The sequence below is a fragment of the Ruditapes philippinarum genome, unplaced genomic scaffold (assembly GCF_026571515.1).
Source record: "Ruditapes philippinarum isolate M1 unplaced genomic scaffold, ASM2657151v2 ctg9082_1_1_1_1, whole genome shotgun sequence".
Lineage (NCBI taxonomy): Eukaryota > Metazoa > Mollusca > Bivalvia > Venerida > Veneridae > Ruditapes > Ruditapes philippinarum.
Genome location: NW_026853521.1, coordinates 43,782 through 61,618, shown reverse-complemented (window position 1 = coordinate 61,618; position 17,837 = coordinate 43,782). Strand labels below are relative to the sequence as shown.

Below are 17,837 nucleotides of genomic sequence, written 5' to 3'. Positions count from 1 at the left end.
ACTTAGCACATCTGGCACAAAGATACTAACACTTTATCATAAACAACTTAAACACTATGTCGATATGAAATTCATCAAGTTACACAAACTTGAACTTAGAAAATAAGAACTGTAAAACTTAACACATTTCAATTGAAGCAAATACTTGCCATTTGACATGTTTAACTGTTAAGACAATACCTGCTATTTTAAATATAGTTAAATACCTGCTATTTGACATTTATAATACTGCACGTTTGTAACGTCGTTTTTTCATTGGATAATCGTGGCGTTTATATAGTTTTATATACACGGCTGCTGTCGATTTATAAAGAAATCTCGCTTTATTCCCCTAAAAATGATGCCTGCTGTATTATAAATTCGTTATAAATAATTCTGACAGGTTTATATGGCCATATATAAACGGTTGTTTGCAATATAACCCTCGCCTAGCGGCTCGGGTCATATTTCCAAACAACCGTTTATATAGGACCATATATCACCTGTCAACAATATTTAAAACGAATAATATAACTGTTAAGGCAAATACCTGCTATTGACATATATAAATTTCCCAAGTGGTTACTTCACCAACATGGTGATCAAGGTACTTTACAACCTCATTCACTTATACACTAACTTTTCTAAGTACCTACATCACCTTCGTAGTGAAGCAGTTACTTAGCACATCTGGCACAAAGATACTAACACTTTATCATAAACAACTTAAACACTATGTCGATATGAAATTCATCAAGTTACACAAACTTGAACTTAGAAAAATAAGAACTGTAAAACTTAACACATTTCAATTGAAGCAAATACTTGCCATTTGACATGTTTAACTGTTAAGACAAATACCTGCTATTTTAAATATAGTTAAATACCTGCTATTTGACATTTATAATACTGCACGTTTGTAACGTCGTTTTTCATTGGATAATCGTGGCGTTTATATAGTTTTATATACACGGCTGCTGTCGATTTATAAAGAAATCTCGCTTTATTCCCCTAAAATGATGCTTGCTGTATTATAAATTCGTTATAAAAATTTCTGACAGGTAATATGGCCATATATAAACGGTTGTTTGCAATATAACCCTCGCCTAGCGGCTCGGGTCATATTTCCAAACAACCGTTTATATAGGACCATATATCACCTGTCAACAATATTTAAAACGAATAATATAACTGTTAAGGCAAATACCTGCTATTGACATATATAACTGTTCAAGCAAATATCTGCTATTTGATATATAATTGTTCAAGCATAAACTAGATAACTGTTCAGGCAAATAAATGCTATGTGACGTAGTTAAATATCCTAGCAAATAACTACAGTTTACCATAGATCTGTTTTAGCAAATACCTGCTTTTTGACACTGATAACTACGGAAGAGTATACTGACCCCCCTTATATATATTTTTATGCCTTCAAGAAAAAAAACCTTTGTATAATACATACCTTTAAAAAAGTGACAAGTTATATGATATCTAAAGTAAATCTTGCACAGTTTTATCTGTTATTATACACCATAAATCACAAATATGCATTGTTTCTTCGATGATATTTGGAAATTTAAGAGAACAGAATGTTCTTCTTAACATACAGTAGTTGTACACTTAAGCCTTTATCATATGAATCTCATGAAAAAGATGTATGAATTTATAAATTAAATTAGATTCTCTTGGTATAATAAGTTGCATCTATTATTATAATATTAAATGGCCATTTTTTCGTTTTGATATAAAAAACATGTATAATCATTGAAAAAGATATAAGAAATATTTATAGTATAAGTTACTCAAAGTTTCAATACCATTTATATAATAATAATATATATCAGTTAAATTATAATATTTTATATAATACTGGCAAGATACTCGTGTACGCAAGCGTGTTATCATAACGATCAACTTATGTTAGGAAACATATAAAACATCATCTAAGCTAAAAACTCAGGTAAAGAATATATATATATTATATATGATTATATCATCTCTATATCTGTCAAACAAATAGTGCCTCAAAAACATACTGATTTGGAACACTTTTGTATTATTATTTCGATTACTTAAATAAATTTTGTCATTTAATCTGACAGCGATCAAAGACTTAAATAGTTCCGCCATTTAAAAAAGGTCATGTTTTACACATTTTTGTCGCATGCATCATCCTAGTGAATACTGGTCAAAGAGAAGCACCATTACGATGCTTTTATTAAATTGGACAAAATACAATACTACTCGGCAGATACTCGGTTGTTTCAGTTGCCAAAGGTTGTGAAACGTCTTTGCTTTTACTCCTTTGAAACATGCTAATTGGTTAAAATCACTAATAGAGGGCGTCCGCTGCCGAGTGTTTAACATCCCAGTGACACAGAGCCGGTAGTGTTTTTCCAAATTGTAGACAGCGCCAATGACAACGTATTCAACACCAATATCACCCATTGATCACCTGTTTTCCACTTATCAACTGCTATATGTTGCAGGCTCGGATAACAGGTAATTGCAAGCCAAAATAGCATGTATTGTATCGTCATCTTAGTGCAGTAATAGGCAAACTGCTATGAATAATGTAAGGAGTAAACTCGTTACTGCACTATGTGACGATATCTTAGTCATTGTCTTGGAGTTAAATTTTCTATAGTTTTGTCAAAAATATATTTATATGTCATTCGTTAACTTGTAGACCCAGCATCATCATCTTAACATTTGAAAGATTTAAGATATTCCATTTCGAGATGTCCACCGTACGCTAGATCATTTTCTTCTATGTAAATGTCAGCATCTTGAATGGATAGACCAATTCCTGGATATAGTGAATTGTCATTTCCACTTTGTGCAGTCACTGTACCGAGCAAATCGTCATCAGCGTCCAATAGATTTTCATCCTTTAACTGATTTAAAAGTTCAGCACATAAAACGTTATGGTGGTAAAATTTCATTGCGTCTATCACATCTTTTAACTGTGCATTTGGGGTGGCCTCTCGCCATCTTTTCAATATTTGATATTTTCTTTCGTTGCCTTCTCCAGAGTTTTCTATTACCACGTCAATTATCTTGAAGAACTCTTTATTTGTATTATCTGCAAATAAGATTGAGAAGTTATGTCAAACATTCGTTGTTAAAAAATCAAACCTAGGACAATAGTTTGCACTGATAAAATACATAGCTTTCGTTAACTCTGTTTAAAATGTTCGTTTATTTTTGTTTGAATTTGCGTTTTCCACTATCATAAAAGCATACCTTTTGAATTATGAAATTATTATCAAAACAAAATATGATGAACCAAACATAATATGTTTCATCAATTTTTCAATTGATATTATGCGTTACATTTTTGACATTAAAAATTTAAACAAAACTCCTTTAGTCTTATTGTTAACATTATGCAAATGAATAAAGTTATATTCAAGTTGCCTACGTGCATTGTGAATCTGTAAAACGTTAATTCAAATATATAGAGGATACTGAATGAGTGTTTATTTAATACTAAAATTATTGAACCAGTTGGATAAAATCTTAATATTGTTTTATTCAACGAGTTAAATGTATTAATTATTGAATCTACACGAATAAATGCTCTATCTATCACAAATATAAAATAAGAACTGATAAAAAGAGTCATTTTACATAGACGTGCCTATAGTGTAACGCTAAAAATTAGCGATTCTCAACGCTATGTTTCTATATAGCGCAACTGACGTCATGTCAAAGTGTTATTATTATAGTGTAAAACCGTTTATATGAAATTGTTAATTTACATATAATAAAACAATCATACAAAGTTAACGGAGCAGGACAAAACAAAACTTACTTGCAAGTCTCCTAGCGAACATTATAAAATCCTTAAAGAGCATCATACGTTGCAGGAAGTCAATGACTTCAAACCAGACTGAAAATCAAACAGAAAAAAGTCAAGCTTCTGAAACATGCTCTTAGATTTTGAGAAAAATAGAAAAATATATCAAGATGTAAGAAATAATAATATTTACAAGTTTTTGTGGTTATTTGTGTGGACTGTAAGTGTCGTTTGCAATGTATAAATTACTTTCTTTGCTCACTTCACAATGTTTTACTTTTAGATACATTTTATGAATATTCATGAAATTAGCACGAATCTGGGGCATGTTGCTTTAAAGCTGTATACATACAAAATAAATAACATAATTAAGATTTCGGACAATGCATGTGGAATAGGACATAGTTTGTTTGGTTGGTTGGTTTCACGACGATTTGATGATGATTGGCCACATCTCGGGTATCTGTCCGATCAACCGAACCTCCTGCCAAACCAACATGTAATAACCTAGTGTCCGAAATTGACTAACTACTTGTCCTATATAAATTACGAATGCATAAGCGGCGAGAGACAAATGACCTTAGGACCTATTGTCTGAAGCCACAAAATATTGGTCATCTATGTTTGATGTGTTTGTGGAATGGAAATGTTGGTTCCTTACAGCAAACTGAATATGCGAGCTGATGACATGATTTTATTGACAAGATCCAAACAGTGTCACTAAGTTGTTGATGCACACAAAGTGTGGAGAACCAAATATACTGAATTACAATTAATTAGAAACGAAAAATTATTTCTTAACTCGACTAAAGTTTTGCGACACATTATATTTTTTGCATTTGATGACATTACATGTTGACTGGCGAGTTTCTTCTGTTCTATTTGTTTCTGTTGCAGCAGTTGCAATATCAGATAAATCAACGGGATCTGAAACGAAATATTCACTGGTGAGGTACATTCATAGGAAATCCAAAATCTTAAATATAAGACTAAAATTTGGACTGAAATACTCGTCATTAGTCAAACAATAAGACAACAGCGACCATTTTTGTTTCTGCACTTGATTTTCATACTTATGACTTGACATAAAAGTTAGAAGTGCTCCGAGGCACTACCAAGAATTATCTCAAGTTTTGTCTTAAAATCACACCGAGGATTTTTTGTCTATTCCAGTTTTTCACCTATAACAATAACCCAGTCCAACGTATTTTTTATGAAATGTATCCAAGAGATTACTGTTGTCTTTAAGTTCAGTAACGGCATCATGTTCTCAGTGTTAAATAATACAAACTTTTCCATCTCTTACAGACGATTATTATTTACTTTAAAAGTCTTGTAAGATAAACGGCCTTTTGTAACCAAACAATGTCAAATCAAATGTAAGTGTCCAGTAAAAATCAGTAAAATTTAAGCAACACCTAATTGTCAACGCCAATTTGTAAAACTTAAATGTTATCTACATGTATTTTCAACTGTCTGAAACATGTTTTCTTTGCATGTTTTACATTTTAAATGTGTTAACCTATGACTTCATGTTCTGATTCAACTGAATTGTTTTTGATTGAAGTTCTTTGAATTTTCATACCTTCTCTTTCCTGTCCCAAAATGTTCACAGGTCCATCACCACATCTTACCTAATAATAAAATTGCATGACATGAAAACTGTAGCATTCCATTTCAATTTTAATATCAGGATGTGTCGCCTACAAGTATTATGAATACATTACATTGCGTTTTTGTTGAATAAATAGGTCAAGCACTGGACTGTAGCTTATTATTAATGGAGCAGCATTGAGAACCAAGAATTGTCTTGGGTTCTTTCAGTTTTTTTATTTATTTCTTTTAAAAAGGCAAGGTGAGTTCTAAATGTACTAAAGATGACTAATTTAACGAAAACTGGGTGTATGTAATTTTAAGCAGACGGGATCGAATATCGTATTGATGTAGATAATAATAAATATAAACATATTGATAACGTAGAACATGTTTGAATATCATAATTAAAAGAAAGTTAGAATTCATTAAATTTGACTTAATTTTTTTTTTATACTAGATGAAAATAATGTCATGTTTAAGTTGTATACTGAGTACACTCCATATATTGTATATACTGAATATATCTCAGTACAAAATATTTATATTATGTTTGTAAAAACATTATTCTTACTACTTATTATATATTTTTTTATATTTTTGTTTGTTTGCTGCGCAGAAAAAAGAAATTATCGCATGTGCCTTCTTATTGTTTTACTAACAGTCCAAGACCTAATATGTACAGGCCAGTAGACCAGAATGATAATAAATATATGATTTTACAACATATTTGATCGATAAACAATGCATTATTGTTGTTTATAAAAGTGTACTATGTACACTCAGGGGCACTTATAACCCGACACTTTTATTTTTCGGTATAAATTGATTATTTGTTGACGGATTTTGTTCAGATTTTGACCAAACAAAATTTAACATAATTATCATACTTACTACCTAGAATTTTATATACAATTCATCGACATTGCCTGTAAAAATCGTAACAAAAAGAACAGTCTCTGAAACTAAATGTCTGTATGTAAATTAACCAGTTTTTATACTTTGTGTGTCCTTCCATGACTATAACAACGTGTAGAGACACCGCTCATAGAAAATACGTAACTTCTTATGAAGGCTTGGGGTATTCTCCATTCCTGAACAAGGGCTTTCTCGAGTTCATGCATATTGCGAGGGGCTGGTCCCTTTCTCATGTAATGATTATACATCGTTACTTTCCTTTGTTGAGTTATCGCTATTGATACTGCAATTTCTTCATCATATGAAAATTTGTTTAAATAGAATATCAGGTAAAAAGGTTTGGTACGAACAGATTTAGTTTTACTTAATATTAGATTTTGAATAATTTAAACATGTTGCCATTCGTCGATAAGTATAAACATTTATTATTATAGATTTTATAGCAGAATTTATTGGACGCTCATTATTTAAAAACTACGCAATGAAAACGTTTTATATGGTTAAAGACGCTGTTTAGGGATTGAGTATAAATAATGGGATAACCTGTTGACCCTTTCGTAATGGATTTGTCTATGTGTGTACATTTATATACCAGCCTTTAATTGCAGAATGAGAGAGTGGAATTTGAGGTTGATTAGATAATTTGTTTAAAGTAAATATTAATATTTTATTTTTGTAACTTTGTTGTTATAACTTGCTACGAGCTTCCTTCCCGTAGGGAGTAGTTAAGCAGTTAGTTAAGTGAAAACCGGGTTGCATAAATATATATGAGCCGCGCCATGACAAAACCAACCTTCACGCAGTCTGATCAGGATCTATGCTCATCACCTTCAAACTCTTTTACAAGTAGAGAAACTGATAGCGAACATCATGGTTCCTGGTGAGACTGCGCGGATGCGCAGGCTGGTTTCGATCCATGCCGGTCGCAAACACACTATGTATGTTTTGGTATGTCGCGGCTCAATTATATTGTTTACTGCTTTTGTGATAAATTCATTGGTGAGATATAGACGAAAGGAACTTAAAATAAGATATAGTCTGACGGATAAATTCCTTAAGTATTTATTTGATAAAAATACTAATTTTTACTCTTTATTTCAAATATAGTTCATATTTTTGTGAAATCATTACAGATCATTATTTACAAATCATAGCAGCAAGGTGGCCCTGAAGAAAATTATATATAAATGTATTAAACCTTTGTAGATAATAAGATATTTGAAGTATCTGATTAGGCATTCGCTCGGTGCACGTTACATTCACAAGCCTGTTCAATAAATCCTAGAATTTGCTGGAGCTCGAGAAAACCCTTGTTTAGGAATGGAGAAACATTCCGCAAGGCTACATAAGAAACTGCATCATCTCCATGAGACAGAGGTGTTAACACGTTGTTACAGTCATTAGAGGACATACAAAGTACACAAACTGGTTAACATACAGATCTAGTGCATTTCAGATACTGTATAACATTTTTAAATACACTTTTGATAATTATAATTATGAAGGACGAACTATATTTGTTTCGCATATGGTATTTTACATCATCACAATTATGCCAAATGTAGCTTACCGTGCCATCAAATCTAGCTTCTTCCGGTTGTTTACTGTTTCCTTCTACTTGTAGTGGCAGAGTGCGAGGTGCAACTGCAGAAGCATCAACTGTTAGATCAGTGTCCTAAAATAGACTGTCTTCATAATTTGTGAAATATGTGCCACATTGGCTCACATGCATTCCTTTATTTTGACATAATTTGTTTGAATTTTTGGAACAATTATCACCTTGATTGTAAGGCAATTCGTCAGGTTCTTCATCATTTATGTTTTCTAAATTTCTCCTTATCTTCTTGGTATACTGATTTGACAAAGAATATGCTGTTTTAAGGTAAATTATCACACCATCTTTGCCTTTACTGTTTTTCATTTTCAAATTATCTACTGGGTCTGGATCGAATGATTTGCTTACATTGAAAGAATCGGTGCCATTTTTAGCTGGATCGTTTTGTCTTTCACCAGATGCTGGATCGGCTTTTTCGCCGTTGGTATAGTGCTTTGTTGTTATGTCTCGAGAACGGCTGAAATCACCTCTAGGTTCAGTATGGTTTGTATCATCATGAGTCGGGCTATAGTCATTGCCAAGTCCCTGCTCAACATTTATTTGCTTTTCAACTTCAATGTTTTTCATGCTGCTTCAAAGTAATCAGGTGCAATTAAATTTTCACGAAATATAGAAAGATGGCTTTTAAAAGAACTAGTTTTAATTTCCTACTTATTAATGATAATAAAAGTGTGTTAAAAATTCAAATTTTAATGATACAGCCAGTCTATGAATAAACAAGTATGTACATGGATATCTAACAAAGAAAACAAATCAAAATTTTCAAAACGAAAGTTTGAAAGTGGGTTGTCCCAAAAGTTTGCATAAAAATTAGTTATGTAACTTTTCGTTTTTTCTCTTTTTTGTTGTTATTGATGTTGTTGTAAACTGTACGAAATTATTCACATAAAGTAAAAATACACATACCGGTATAATTGTATAGATTTAAAATGTTATGCAAATGCTTTTTTTTATTCTATAGAAGTTTTATGCCACATTTTTTTACAAACCCTCGTATATATAAATATGTGAGTATATGCAAAATTATAAAGACAAACTTTGAGTTATATGAGCAGTTATACAAATGAATTACGTTAATTTTAGAAAGAAAGCTTTAAAGATAGATTGATGGAACAGCCTCATACCTTATATAATAATAATGTAGCGCCAAAAAACAAGCTATCATGACTTCAAAACCTAACCATACTGTTGCAAGAATTTCCAAACCTAGAGAAGAAAAAATACATGCATAAATAATAAACAACAAGATATGATCATAAAACATGCAACAGATTATTTTAACAGCTAAAGTAATATACACATATCCCTGAATCCCGGAACAACCATTTTCAAATCAAAACCTAAATTCGAACGCATCCTTTATTCAGCGGCGCTGATGTCATGCATTAAGTTGAACGTTGTTAAAGGAATAGATCTATAAATTCTGGAACATAATAATATATTCACTAAAACCTATAGCTATAAAATCACTATATACGATATTTCATTTCTTAAACAATTTGCAAACTGCATCTATGTCACTTGTTTGAAATAGTGATATCTTATCTACAGCGCAGATTTACCATTTACAGAAGTTTTAGGTGTATTAACCCTTTACCTCATATATACGCGAAACAACGCACTTTAGACCCCCCCCCCTCTTTTAGGCCTCAAATAGTGAAAAATGTCCTATTTCGGTCCCAAACACATATTTTCGTTTGGGAATTGTTGCTAAAAAAGTGAGCATTTTTTTGGCGCCGCCCCTCATCGAAATGATACATCAGGGGGTTACCAGAAAGAGGATGTGCCCCCTTCTGTTTGGGGGTTTGAAGGGGGCCTGTAGTACCCCTCATCGCCAAGAAAATTTCGGACTTGTGAGAGGCTAAAAATGACCCCCAGGTCGATCATAAGGTAACATGTAACCTTAAAAGCCTTTGATTCTATCTCAATCCCTTGAGAAGTTGCAGCACTTTGAAATAAATTTTGATAGTCAAGACAGTGATTTTGACAATTTTGAGACGTCCCCTCGTTGCCATAATTACAGGAAATTTAAGACTGAGCATGTTGTTACAAAGGCAATGGTCCAGTCAACATTTGTGCAAAGTTTGATTTGTATTGAAACAGTTTTTATACTTTATAGCAATTTGAAATTTTAACGGGAGACTTTTCAATAAAAACAGCCATTTTCAAAAAATGCTCATGCAGTAATGAGTTCATCCGAGGAAAAAGTTGAAACAAAACTCATGCATTTATTTTTTATATCCTATTCGCTACATTGAAAATACCGTATATCAGGATTTTTAACGCCAGTTTCTTATTTCGCAATATTTGCGTGCAATGAAAATAGCGCAAAAATAGATCCGCTTTATTTGCTTTCATAAGGGGATTTCGTAAATATCTGACAAAAAGAAGATTCTCTCTTTGTTAGTAAAAATATGTTATTTTGGTACAACAAATCTCGAAAATAAAGTACATGTAGCTAAAATTATATTACTGCCAAAGTCTCGAAATTTACCATATGCACAAATAGCCTCATATACGATATCTAACAACGTGATCTTTGTCTTTAAATCTAAATGATATGTTTTGCATGAAAAGGGAATTCTTTACCCAACTGATATAAATATAAAAAAAAATTGCAAACTAAGCAAAAGATTTTAGAGAAATATAATTAGGGATCAAATAAAGGTGACAAATAGGCGATATGTTGTTGCCATTAAATAACATTGACATACTTTTTCTCTAAAGCAAAAATTCGAAAGCAAAAGAACAAAACTGAAAAATATATATAAATAATCTATGGGGAAAAAAGTAATTTATTGCAAGGAAACTCAAACCTAGACTGTTGGAAGACTTACTGGTCTGTTTTTGTGGTTTGGGCTGCTGTTCTCCACAAACAGTATCATTAAAAGCTGTGCACTGTGTCTCTATAAAGGTGTTGCAAGACGAGAACGGAATGCAGGAGTCAAAGGACGAACTGTTGGAGTATGTCAAGCCATTTTCACATGGCAAACACTTAGTATCGGCGGATGGTGTACCTTTGAAAAAGAACAAATGAAACCTTATTACCGATAAAAAAACATCATTACATGTGAATAAATAATAATAAAAACTAGAACTCCGCGAGTCGGATGTACACTGAGTATCGGCGGATGATTTACCTTTAAAACCGTAAAAATAAAAACCTAATTACTGATTAAAATTACGTGTGAATAAATAACAATCAAAAGTTTTCAAATGATAAAATTTGACAAAAAAAAAAGATAATCCGTTTGACAATCACATAAAAAAAACATCACAGGATCAGTGATTACTGGTTGAGACAAGTGTAAATAAAATATAGTTACTTAATAGAGAATCAAGCTTAACATCATTATTCAATAAAATTTGTCATAAAAAATGAATTTTACATGACAAGCTATTTTCAAGTCTACTTATTCACACAGACTATACTAACAATAAATATGTATTTATTTATTAAGCGGTAACTTATGCGCCTTGTGTAGAAGTTGTCGAAATACTGATTCTCAAAAGCCTGTTCAATGTTCAGATTTCTGCAACGGTTACAGTAAAATCTATGGAGAAAATAATTCCATGACAACTTTTAAGTAAATGGCTTCTAAAAAGCAAAATTTGTTATTGTCAAATACCCTTTTCTACAACTCCATGGCCTTCTTTGCACTTTTGATATGGCTTGCATTGTCCGTGATTTGGACCAATCACAATAGGTTTCCAGAAGTATCCGATTTTACACTGGCACTCTATATCACTAACGGCCTTGCAATTCTTTACTTTGACCTGATTTTTATCAGGACAATCCAACCGACAGGTTTTACACCTCGTAGCAGTGCTACAACTTGGCATGTACGTCCCATTCATACAACGCCTACATTCAGACTGTGTGCCGTCTATAATACAGTCAGACACTTTATGATATCCCGCATCTCATTGGAGACACTGGTGGCCATTCTTGGCAAGGTATGTCTCGTAGCATGGTTGTGTTATCCCAAGTACTTTAACACTGATCAGTGATAATAGTACGAATGCTTGCACAATCATATTGTTGCACTCACAATAACTATATAATATAAAACAAAAACCCATAAGTGACATGAAGGAAGAAAGTTATATGTCATACAATGGCTATTTGCAGTATATTATTTGGTTTAATTTGTGTGCTCATCGTTGAACTATGAGTTGGCCTGACGTTATTTATCAGAAAATAAGATCCTTAAATCCATGTGAAATCATTTTAATTGGAATCGTTCGGGAAAGGAGAGATCCCTTCAGAGCAATAAAATCAAACAACAGATATGTAAAAAAAAACAAAACTATGTTTATTTAGTCTGTCTCTTACGTCCCTTAATACAGGTTTAAGCTTGTGGCATTTTTATGCTAAATAGTAAATGCAAGGGATAAAAAATCCTAAATGAACAGAAACAAATGAAATAACCCTTCGGAAGACATCGATGATTTATAAAGGGACTCCACTGAGGTTTTTAAACACGATGGGACTGAGAAAACTTTTTCAAGATTAATGTACCATTTGATGAAGATTTAGACCACTAATCTTTGTGCAAAATTTCAGATCATTCGCACACTTCGTTCTTTGTTCTTCCAGGATGATCTTTTAAATTGTAAAAAAATGACCCAAATGAAAAGGAATAAAACGCTTTTCACTCAAACCGGGCTAAGAAACGGATGGAAAATACGATTTCCATTTTCTTTTAAAGTATATTTCTTTAATATCTTTGCATATATTCTTTTAAAGTGCCCCAGCTCATTTATGTAAGACATCCAAACGTTATGTTTTAAGACTTTTAAACATCAGTGTAGTCCCTTTAATGAAACGAAAAGAACACCAAAAGTACAAATTCAGATTATGTAGAAATATAACTCAATCCGAGTCTGCATTTGTCATAATTGCTCTACGGTAATCTCCCTTTTACTAAACAATCATCCTTAACTTGGTAAATTTGTTTTAAATTTGAGAAAATTTATAACGAAATACATAAGTCACTATCAGGTAAAACAATTGAGGAACAAACAGTTTAGAGCCTGGCCAGACTGTGCGGATGTGCAGGCTTTCCTGACTCTATGTAGGCTTAATATAATTGCAAAACAGAAATGTTTTTAAGTTCTTTATTCAAAACGACACATAAACATAGTATACAATTAATATTAAAACAAAATATTTCCGATATACCTGCTTTTAACAATTACATAATAACAATTCAAGTATACTCCATTTTAATCCGAACAATTATTTATACAAGAATAAGAACATATTTATAGATCATATGTCTTGGTTTCCCAACAAAAAATCTATAAATAGCTCTGAAGCACTTGACCAATATTAAACAAAACGGTATTCAAAATAGATAAAGCAACTTTTCCTAAACCTCGAACATGCTTTAAACATTGTTGTTATTTTCATATTTCATTCGCTTTATGATGGTAGGCATTTTGAAAAAAAAGTTCAATGCATTTTGTGTTTATAAATACCATAAATATGCGTTTGTCATTAGATGACGTCATTAACCTAAATCAGAACATTTCGGCTATTTTTTAAGCATTCGGAACTGCCTCGGCTATTATCTATAATAACCTCGTAAACAATACAGATTGAAAGTAGTTCTACCACGTAGTTTCAGATGTAAACAGAAACAGAGATAATGTAAAACGAATGTATATTTTTGACATCTAATGTCTGTTCCGGTACTCTTATGCTTGAAAATATGTGTGACAACAATTTGTAATTCAAATATGCCCACTGATGTTCAATTTTAAACAAATCCGACCAAATGTCAACAGATTGGTTTTTTGTACTTCCGGTTTCTACAGCCTTAATAATAAAATATGTAAATAATGTATTGTTTGCTTTTGTTCCTATGAATTCACTTATTTTACGTGGACTTTTACTACATTTATTGGAAATAAACTTATCAACAACTCCCAGCATTAAATTACTATTTGTTAACATGTCTAGTTTCCCGCATCCGTTTAGTTTCTTAGCGTAGGTTAGACCGAAATACCGCATCCGTTCTGTATATTTATACTATTGTGTTCGAGGTCTGTATCCAAAGACTGACGGAAAGGGCCAAGTAGTTGCGATTGTTTTCAAGTTCTTATCCGACGTTTGACGGAAAGGGCCGAGAAGTTCGATTGCAGATGTTTGGTATTTGTGGCATATTTCTGTATCTTTCACTTCAGATGTAAATATGTAAATAATATTTTTTAAACTACTTAAATAATTTTTTATACAAAATCCGAATTACAATGAAGGTGAAACAAATACGGTGTCATTCAGATCAAAATGCACTAGGTCTGAACTTTGGTCATATTATGCTGGCCCTTGCTATTTATATATTTGCATGATCTCTAATGGTATGACAAATTTTAAAGGTTTTTATTACCGTAAAGACTTATCAATTTATTTTATTCGAAAGACCGCTAATGACATATCAACTTCTTGAATTTTCGAATTCACGATTTCAACATACAGAATATAAAAAATCATGATTTCAACTTCATGAATTCAAAATTTCAACTTCATGAATTCACGATTTCAGCTTCACGAATTCACGATTTTAAATACACGATTGTACGAGTTCAACATAACGATTTAAACGTCGTGAATTCAACTTCATTAAATAATGTGTAGAACTTCATAATTTTAACTTCGTGAATTCACGATTTCGAGTCGTTAAGTTGAAATCGTAAAGTTCAACAAATGATTTTATGAAGTTGAATTCATGAATTTGAAATCGTGAATTCATGAAGTTAAGATAGTGAAATTGGAACCTTGAGATAGCGGAGTTGAATTAATCAAGTTGATTTTGTGAATATATAAGGTTGAAATCATGAATTCGTTAAGATGAAGTCGTGAGTTCATGAAGTTAAAGTCGTGATTTCGTGATCTATATATGTTGAAAATGTGAATTCACTAAGTCAAAAATTAGAATTCAGGAATTATATAATGAGGTTGAAATGTCCAAACCGGTCTTTCGTAATTTAAACCAACCTTTCAATTTAATTTGATATTTCAGAGAGTAATTTTAATAAAACTTTATCAAAATTTTATTTTACGGACATGTAACCTGGTGGTAATGCTATGCAGCGTTGGTGATGAAAATAGCAATTCGGTGCTAAGAGGTGTTGGACTTACAAAAACCAAAATGCCTTTTGTGCAAGCTACAGTGCTTGTGGAACGATGGTTAGGAAACCACCCGCCTATATGACTGAAAAACTGTTGGGAAAATGCGTAAAATTAAACAAACAAGGAAACAGTGGTTTTAACTAATAGAGAAAGTATTACGCATGGGGCGTAGTTGCAACGAAATTCAATATTAACTTGTATTGCGCAAGTATTGCGCAATATACACTCAAGAATATGTAGAAGTATTTTGTATAAGTTTTCCCTTACCTTGTTTGTTTGACATTTCCACATATTTTTCACATATCCCCAAACAAATAAATGTCTATATCTGGATCTCGTATCATTTAATTACTCACAAACTTTAATTCCTGTCAATAATTATTATTCATTTATTAATCATAAATACATGTATATGCTATCTATGGAATCCCAACTTTTAAAAATGCTATGGGAACGCATAAAAACAAAGTAAACTTATGTTCCATTTATAAATGAACAAAGTTTAGACACGTGAGTTACATCCATTTTGAACCATGCCATCGAAAAAACTAACATCAGCATGTTTTAGTTTCTACGTTTTCTTTTTAACAATTCAATTCAATTCAATATTTTATTTGCAATAATCAGCATACAAAATGCCTCTGGCAAAGGTTAACAAACTACAATATATATACAAATCACACATGCATCAAATTACATATAATTGTTATACAATTGTTACATCATTGCGAAGCTGATTTGGAGAAACAGTAAAGTATATGACATGCATTAACTTACATATTAATTTCATTTCTTTTCAAAAATGCTTCATTTAAAAATTTCGATACATTTAGTAAAGTTGACTGTTTTCTACTTGACATTAAACTATAAAATTTAGGTAAAGATGGCCATGCTGTGTTTGGAAAATATTTTTTGCGAATTTCAGAATAATGAGTACAGATTAAAAGAAAGTGGTATTCACTTTCAACAACATGCATTGTACAATTTTCACACAATCTATTCTGTCTATCTATACCTCGATAACGGCCGGTTTCTATAGCTAGATTATGACTGCTTAACCTAAAGGATGCAAACAGTTTCACTAATTTGTCACTTTTTATTTTGTTAAGATATTCCTCTGATTCAAATACAGTTTTAAATTGAACATAATAAGATAATTTCGGCAAATTATTGATTGTCGTATGCCAATGTTGGATAAATTGATCTCTCAATCTTCGTGACAAAGTAGGAAAATAGTTTACATCTTTATTAAAATTATCCCATATATCATTTAAACCAAGATTATACAATAGTTTTTTTACAGAGAGAGCCCAATTTTGATCATTATTACTATTACACTCAGTAGAAAATAACTTACACATAAGTGACACTGGATTTGATTTTAATTTAGTGTAATATTTTAGAGATTTTTCTTGGCAAATAACTGATAAGGGGAATCTACCTAATTCACCTAAAACAGCGTAATTTGGAGTCTGCGATTTCACACCTTATATGGTTTTGCAAAATTTTATGTGAATCTTATCAACCTCTTTAGGACAATATATTCCCCAAACTTCCTCAGAATAAAGCAAAATTGGTGCAACTAGGGAATCAAACAATTTAAGTTTCGTTATAATATCGACATGTATTCTTGTAAAAAGACTTAACAAATTATACATTGCCTTTAAAGCCTGGTCAGAAAGAATTTTTGCTGTTTTAGCAATGTTACCATTTGAAACAAAAGTCACTCCTAGATAACAGAAACTGTCTACAATATCAATAACATTATCATCAATGTTTGTTTGTTTGTTTGTTTCATTTTACGCCTTTTTCCAAAAGTATTTCAGTCATATAGGCGGGTAGTTTCCTAACTATCGTTCCTGGAGAGTTGCACCAGTACTAGACTACCTTCCTCCGCGCTAAACTACCAAAGCATCTCCCGGGGTTCGAACCCACGCCAGAGAGGTAACTGGATTAGAAGTCATCGACTCTAACCCCTCGACCACGGAGGCGGCTTTATCATCAATGTAAAATTGTCTTTACTCTCGAGATTTACGTTTTTCAAAAATACAAATTTTGGTCTTCTTTATATTTATCTTAAGACCCCATTGTTTGGAATATTCATATACATACTGTAACCCAACGAATATTCGCGACCAATTAATATTCGCTTTATTCGCGGATGGCCTCAAAGCGCGAATATTTGTTTGCGCGAATAAGTCCGCACGATTTCGCGAAAAAATTGGAGAGAAATTTTTTTTTTAGACGTTGTTCATGCAAGGCTACTTGACCGTATGTTTTCAAATTTTACGGGCACCTGTTAGGAAGCAATGAATTGTTATGAATATTGCCATAAAGCAATAAAAACACAAACTAAGTAAACTACTACTATTTTATAAATATCAAAAGAACTCCATGTCAATATAGTAATCAAAATAAACATCCACATTTAAATACAGTTTAAAATATAAAATGTTTGAATAAATCGTTTGACAAAAGTGGGGAAACTATCGAGCATTACAAAAGGCTATTGTTTTTGGATCCTATAAAATAATTGTTTGAGTAAATTGTTGAGACAAAGGTGGTATAAACCTATCGAGCATCACAAAAAGGTATTGGGTGTACATAATTACAAACAGTGAAATACAAGATGGTTTCATACTAGTATCGCTTTTTACCTGTCAAACTTAACAGCCTGTTTAGCTCAGTTGGTTAGATTGCGGACTCATATAACATAATTTTCTTGGCGTGAGTTTGATCCTCAGATTGGAGAAGGTATTTTTTTATGAAACGCTTAAATTGAATTTCCA

At 31.9% G+C, this 17,837-nt stretch overlaps 1 protein-coding gene and 1 long non-coding RNA gene across 2 annotated transcripts; both read right to left on the bottom strand.

Moving 5' to 3' along the window:
• Positions 1–1,858: 1,858 nt before the first annotated feature.
• Positions 1,859–8,477, bottom strand: LOC132737108 (uncharacterized). The gene is made up of 6 exons (XM_060724344.1): positions 8,259–8,477; positions 7,866–7,970; positions 5,370–5,418; positions 4,637–4,711; positions 3,800–3,877; positions 1,859–3,067 (listed from the first exon to the last, which is right to left on the bottom strand). Exons 1-6 carry the CDS (start codon positions 8,475–8,477, stop codon positions 2,688–2,690), a joined length of 906 nt encoding a protein of 301 aa, XP_060580327.1. The 3' UTR covers positions 1,859–2,687.
• A 2,276-nt stretch (positions 8,478–10,753) lies between these two features.
• LOC132737106 (uncharacterized) lies at positions 10,754–15,535 on the bottom strand. Its single transcript, XR_009626682.1, has 3 exons — positions 15,316–15,535; positions 11,540–11,967; positions 10,754–10,927 (listed from the first exon to the last, which is right to left on the bottom strand). It is a non-coding gene; the product is annotated as an uncharacterized LOC132737106 (long non-coding RNA).
• Between the last annotated feature and the right edge of the window lie 2,302 nt (positions 15,536–17,837).

Bases quoted from the DNA above. Each gene is read 5' to 3' on its own strand.
- LOC132737108 (XM_060724344.1), bottom strand. From the start codon at position 8,477: ATGAAAAACATTGAAGTTGAAAAGCAAATAAATGTTGAGCAGGGACTT. The intron at 5,419-7,865 runs GTAAGCTACATT...TTTTATTATTAG, and splicing joins AAGCTAGATTTGATGGCACG to GTAAGATGTGGTGATGGACC. The intron at 3,068-3,799 runs GTAAGTTTTGTT...TCTTATTTGCAG, and splicing joins GTTCGCTAGGAGACTTGCAA to ATAATACAAATAAAGAGTTC.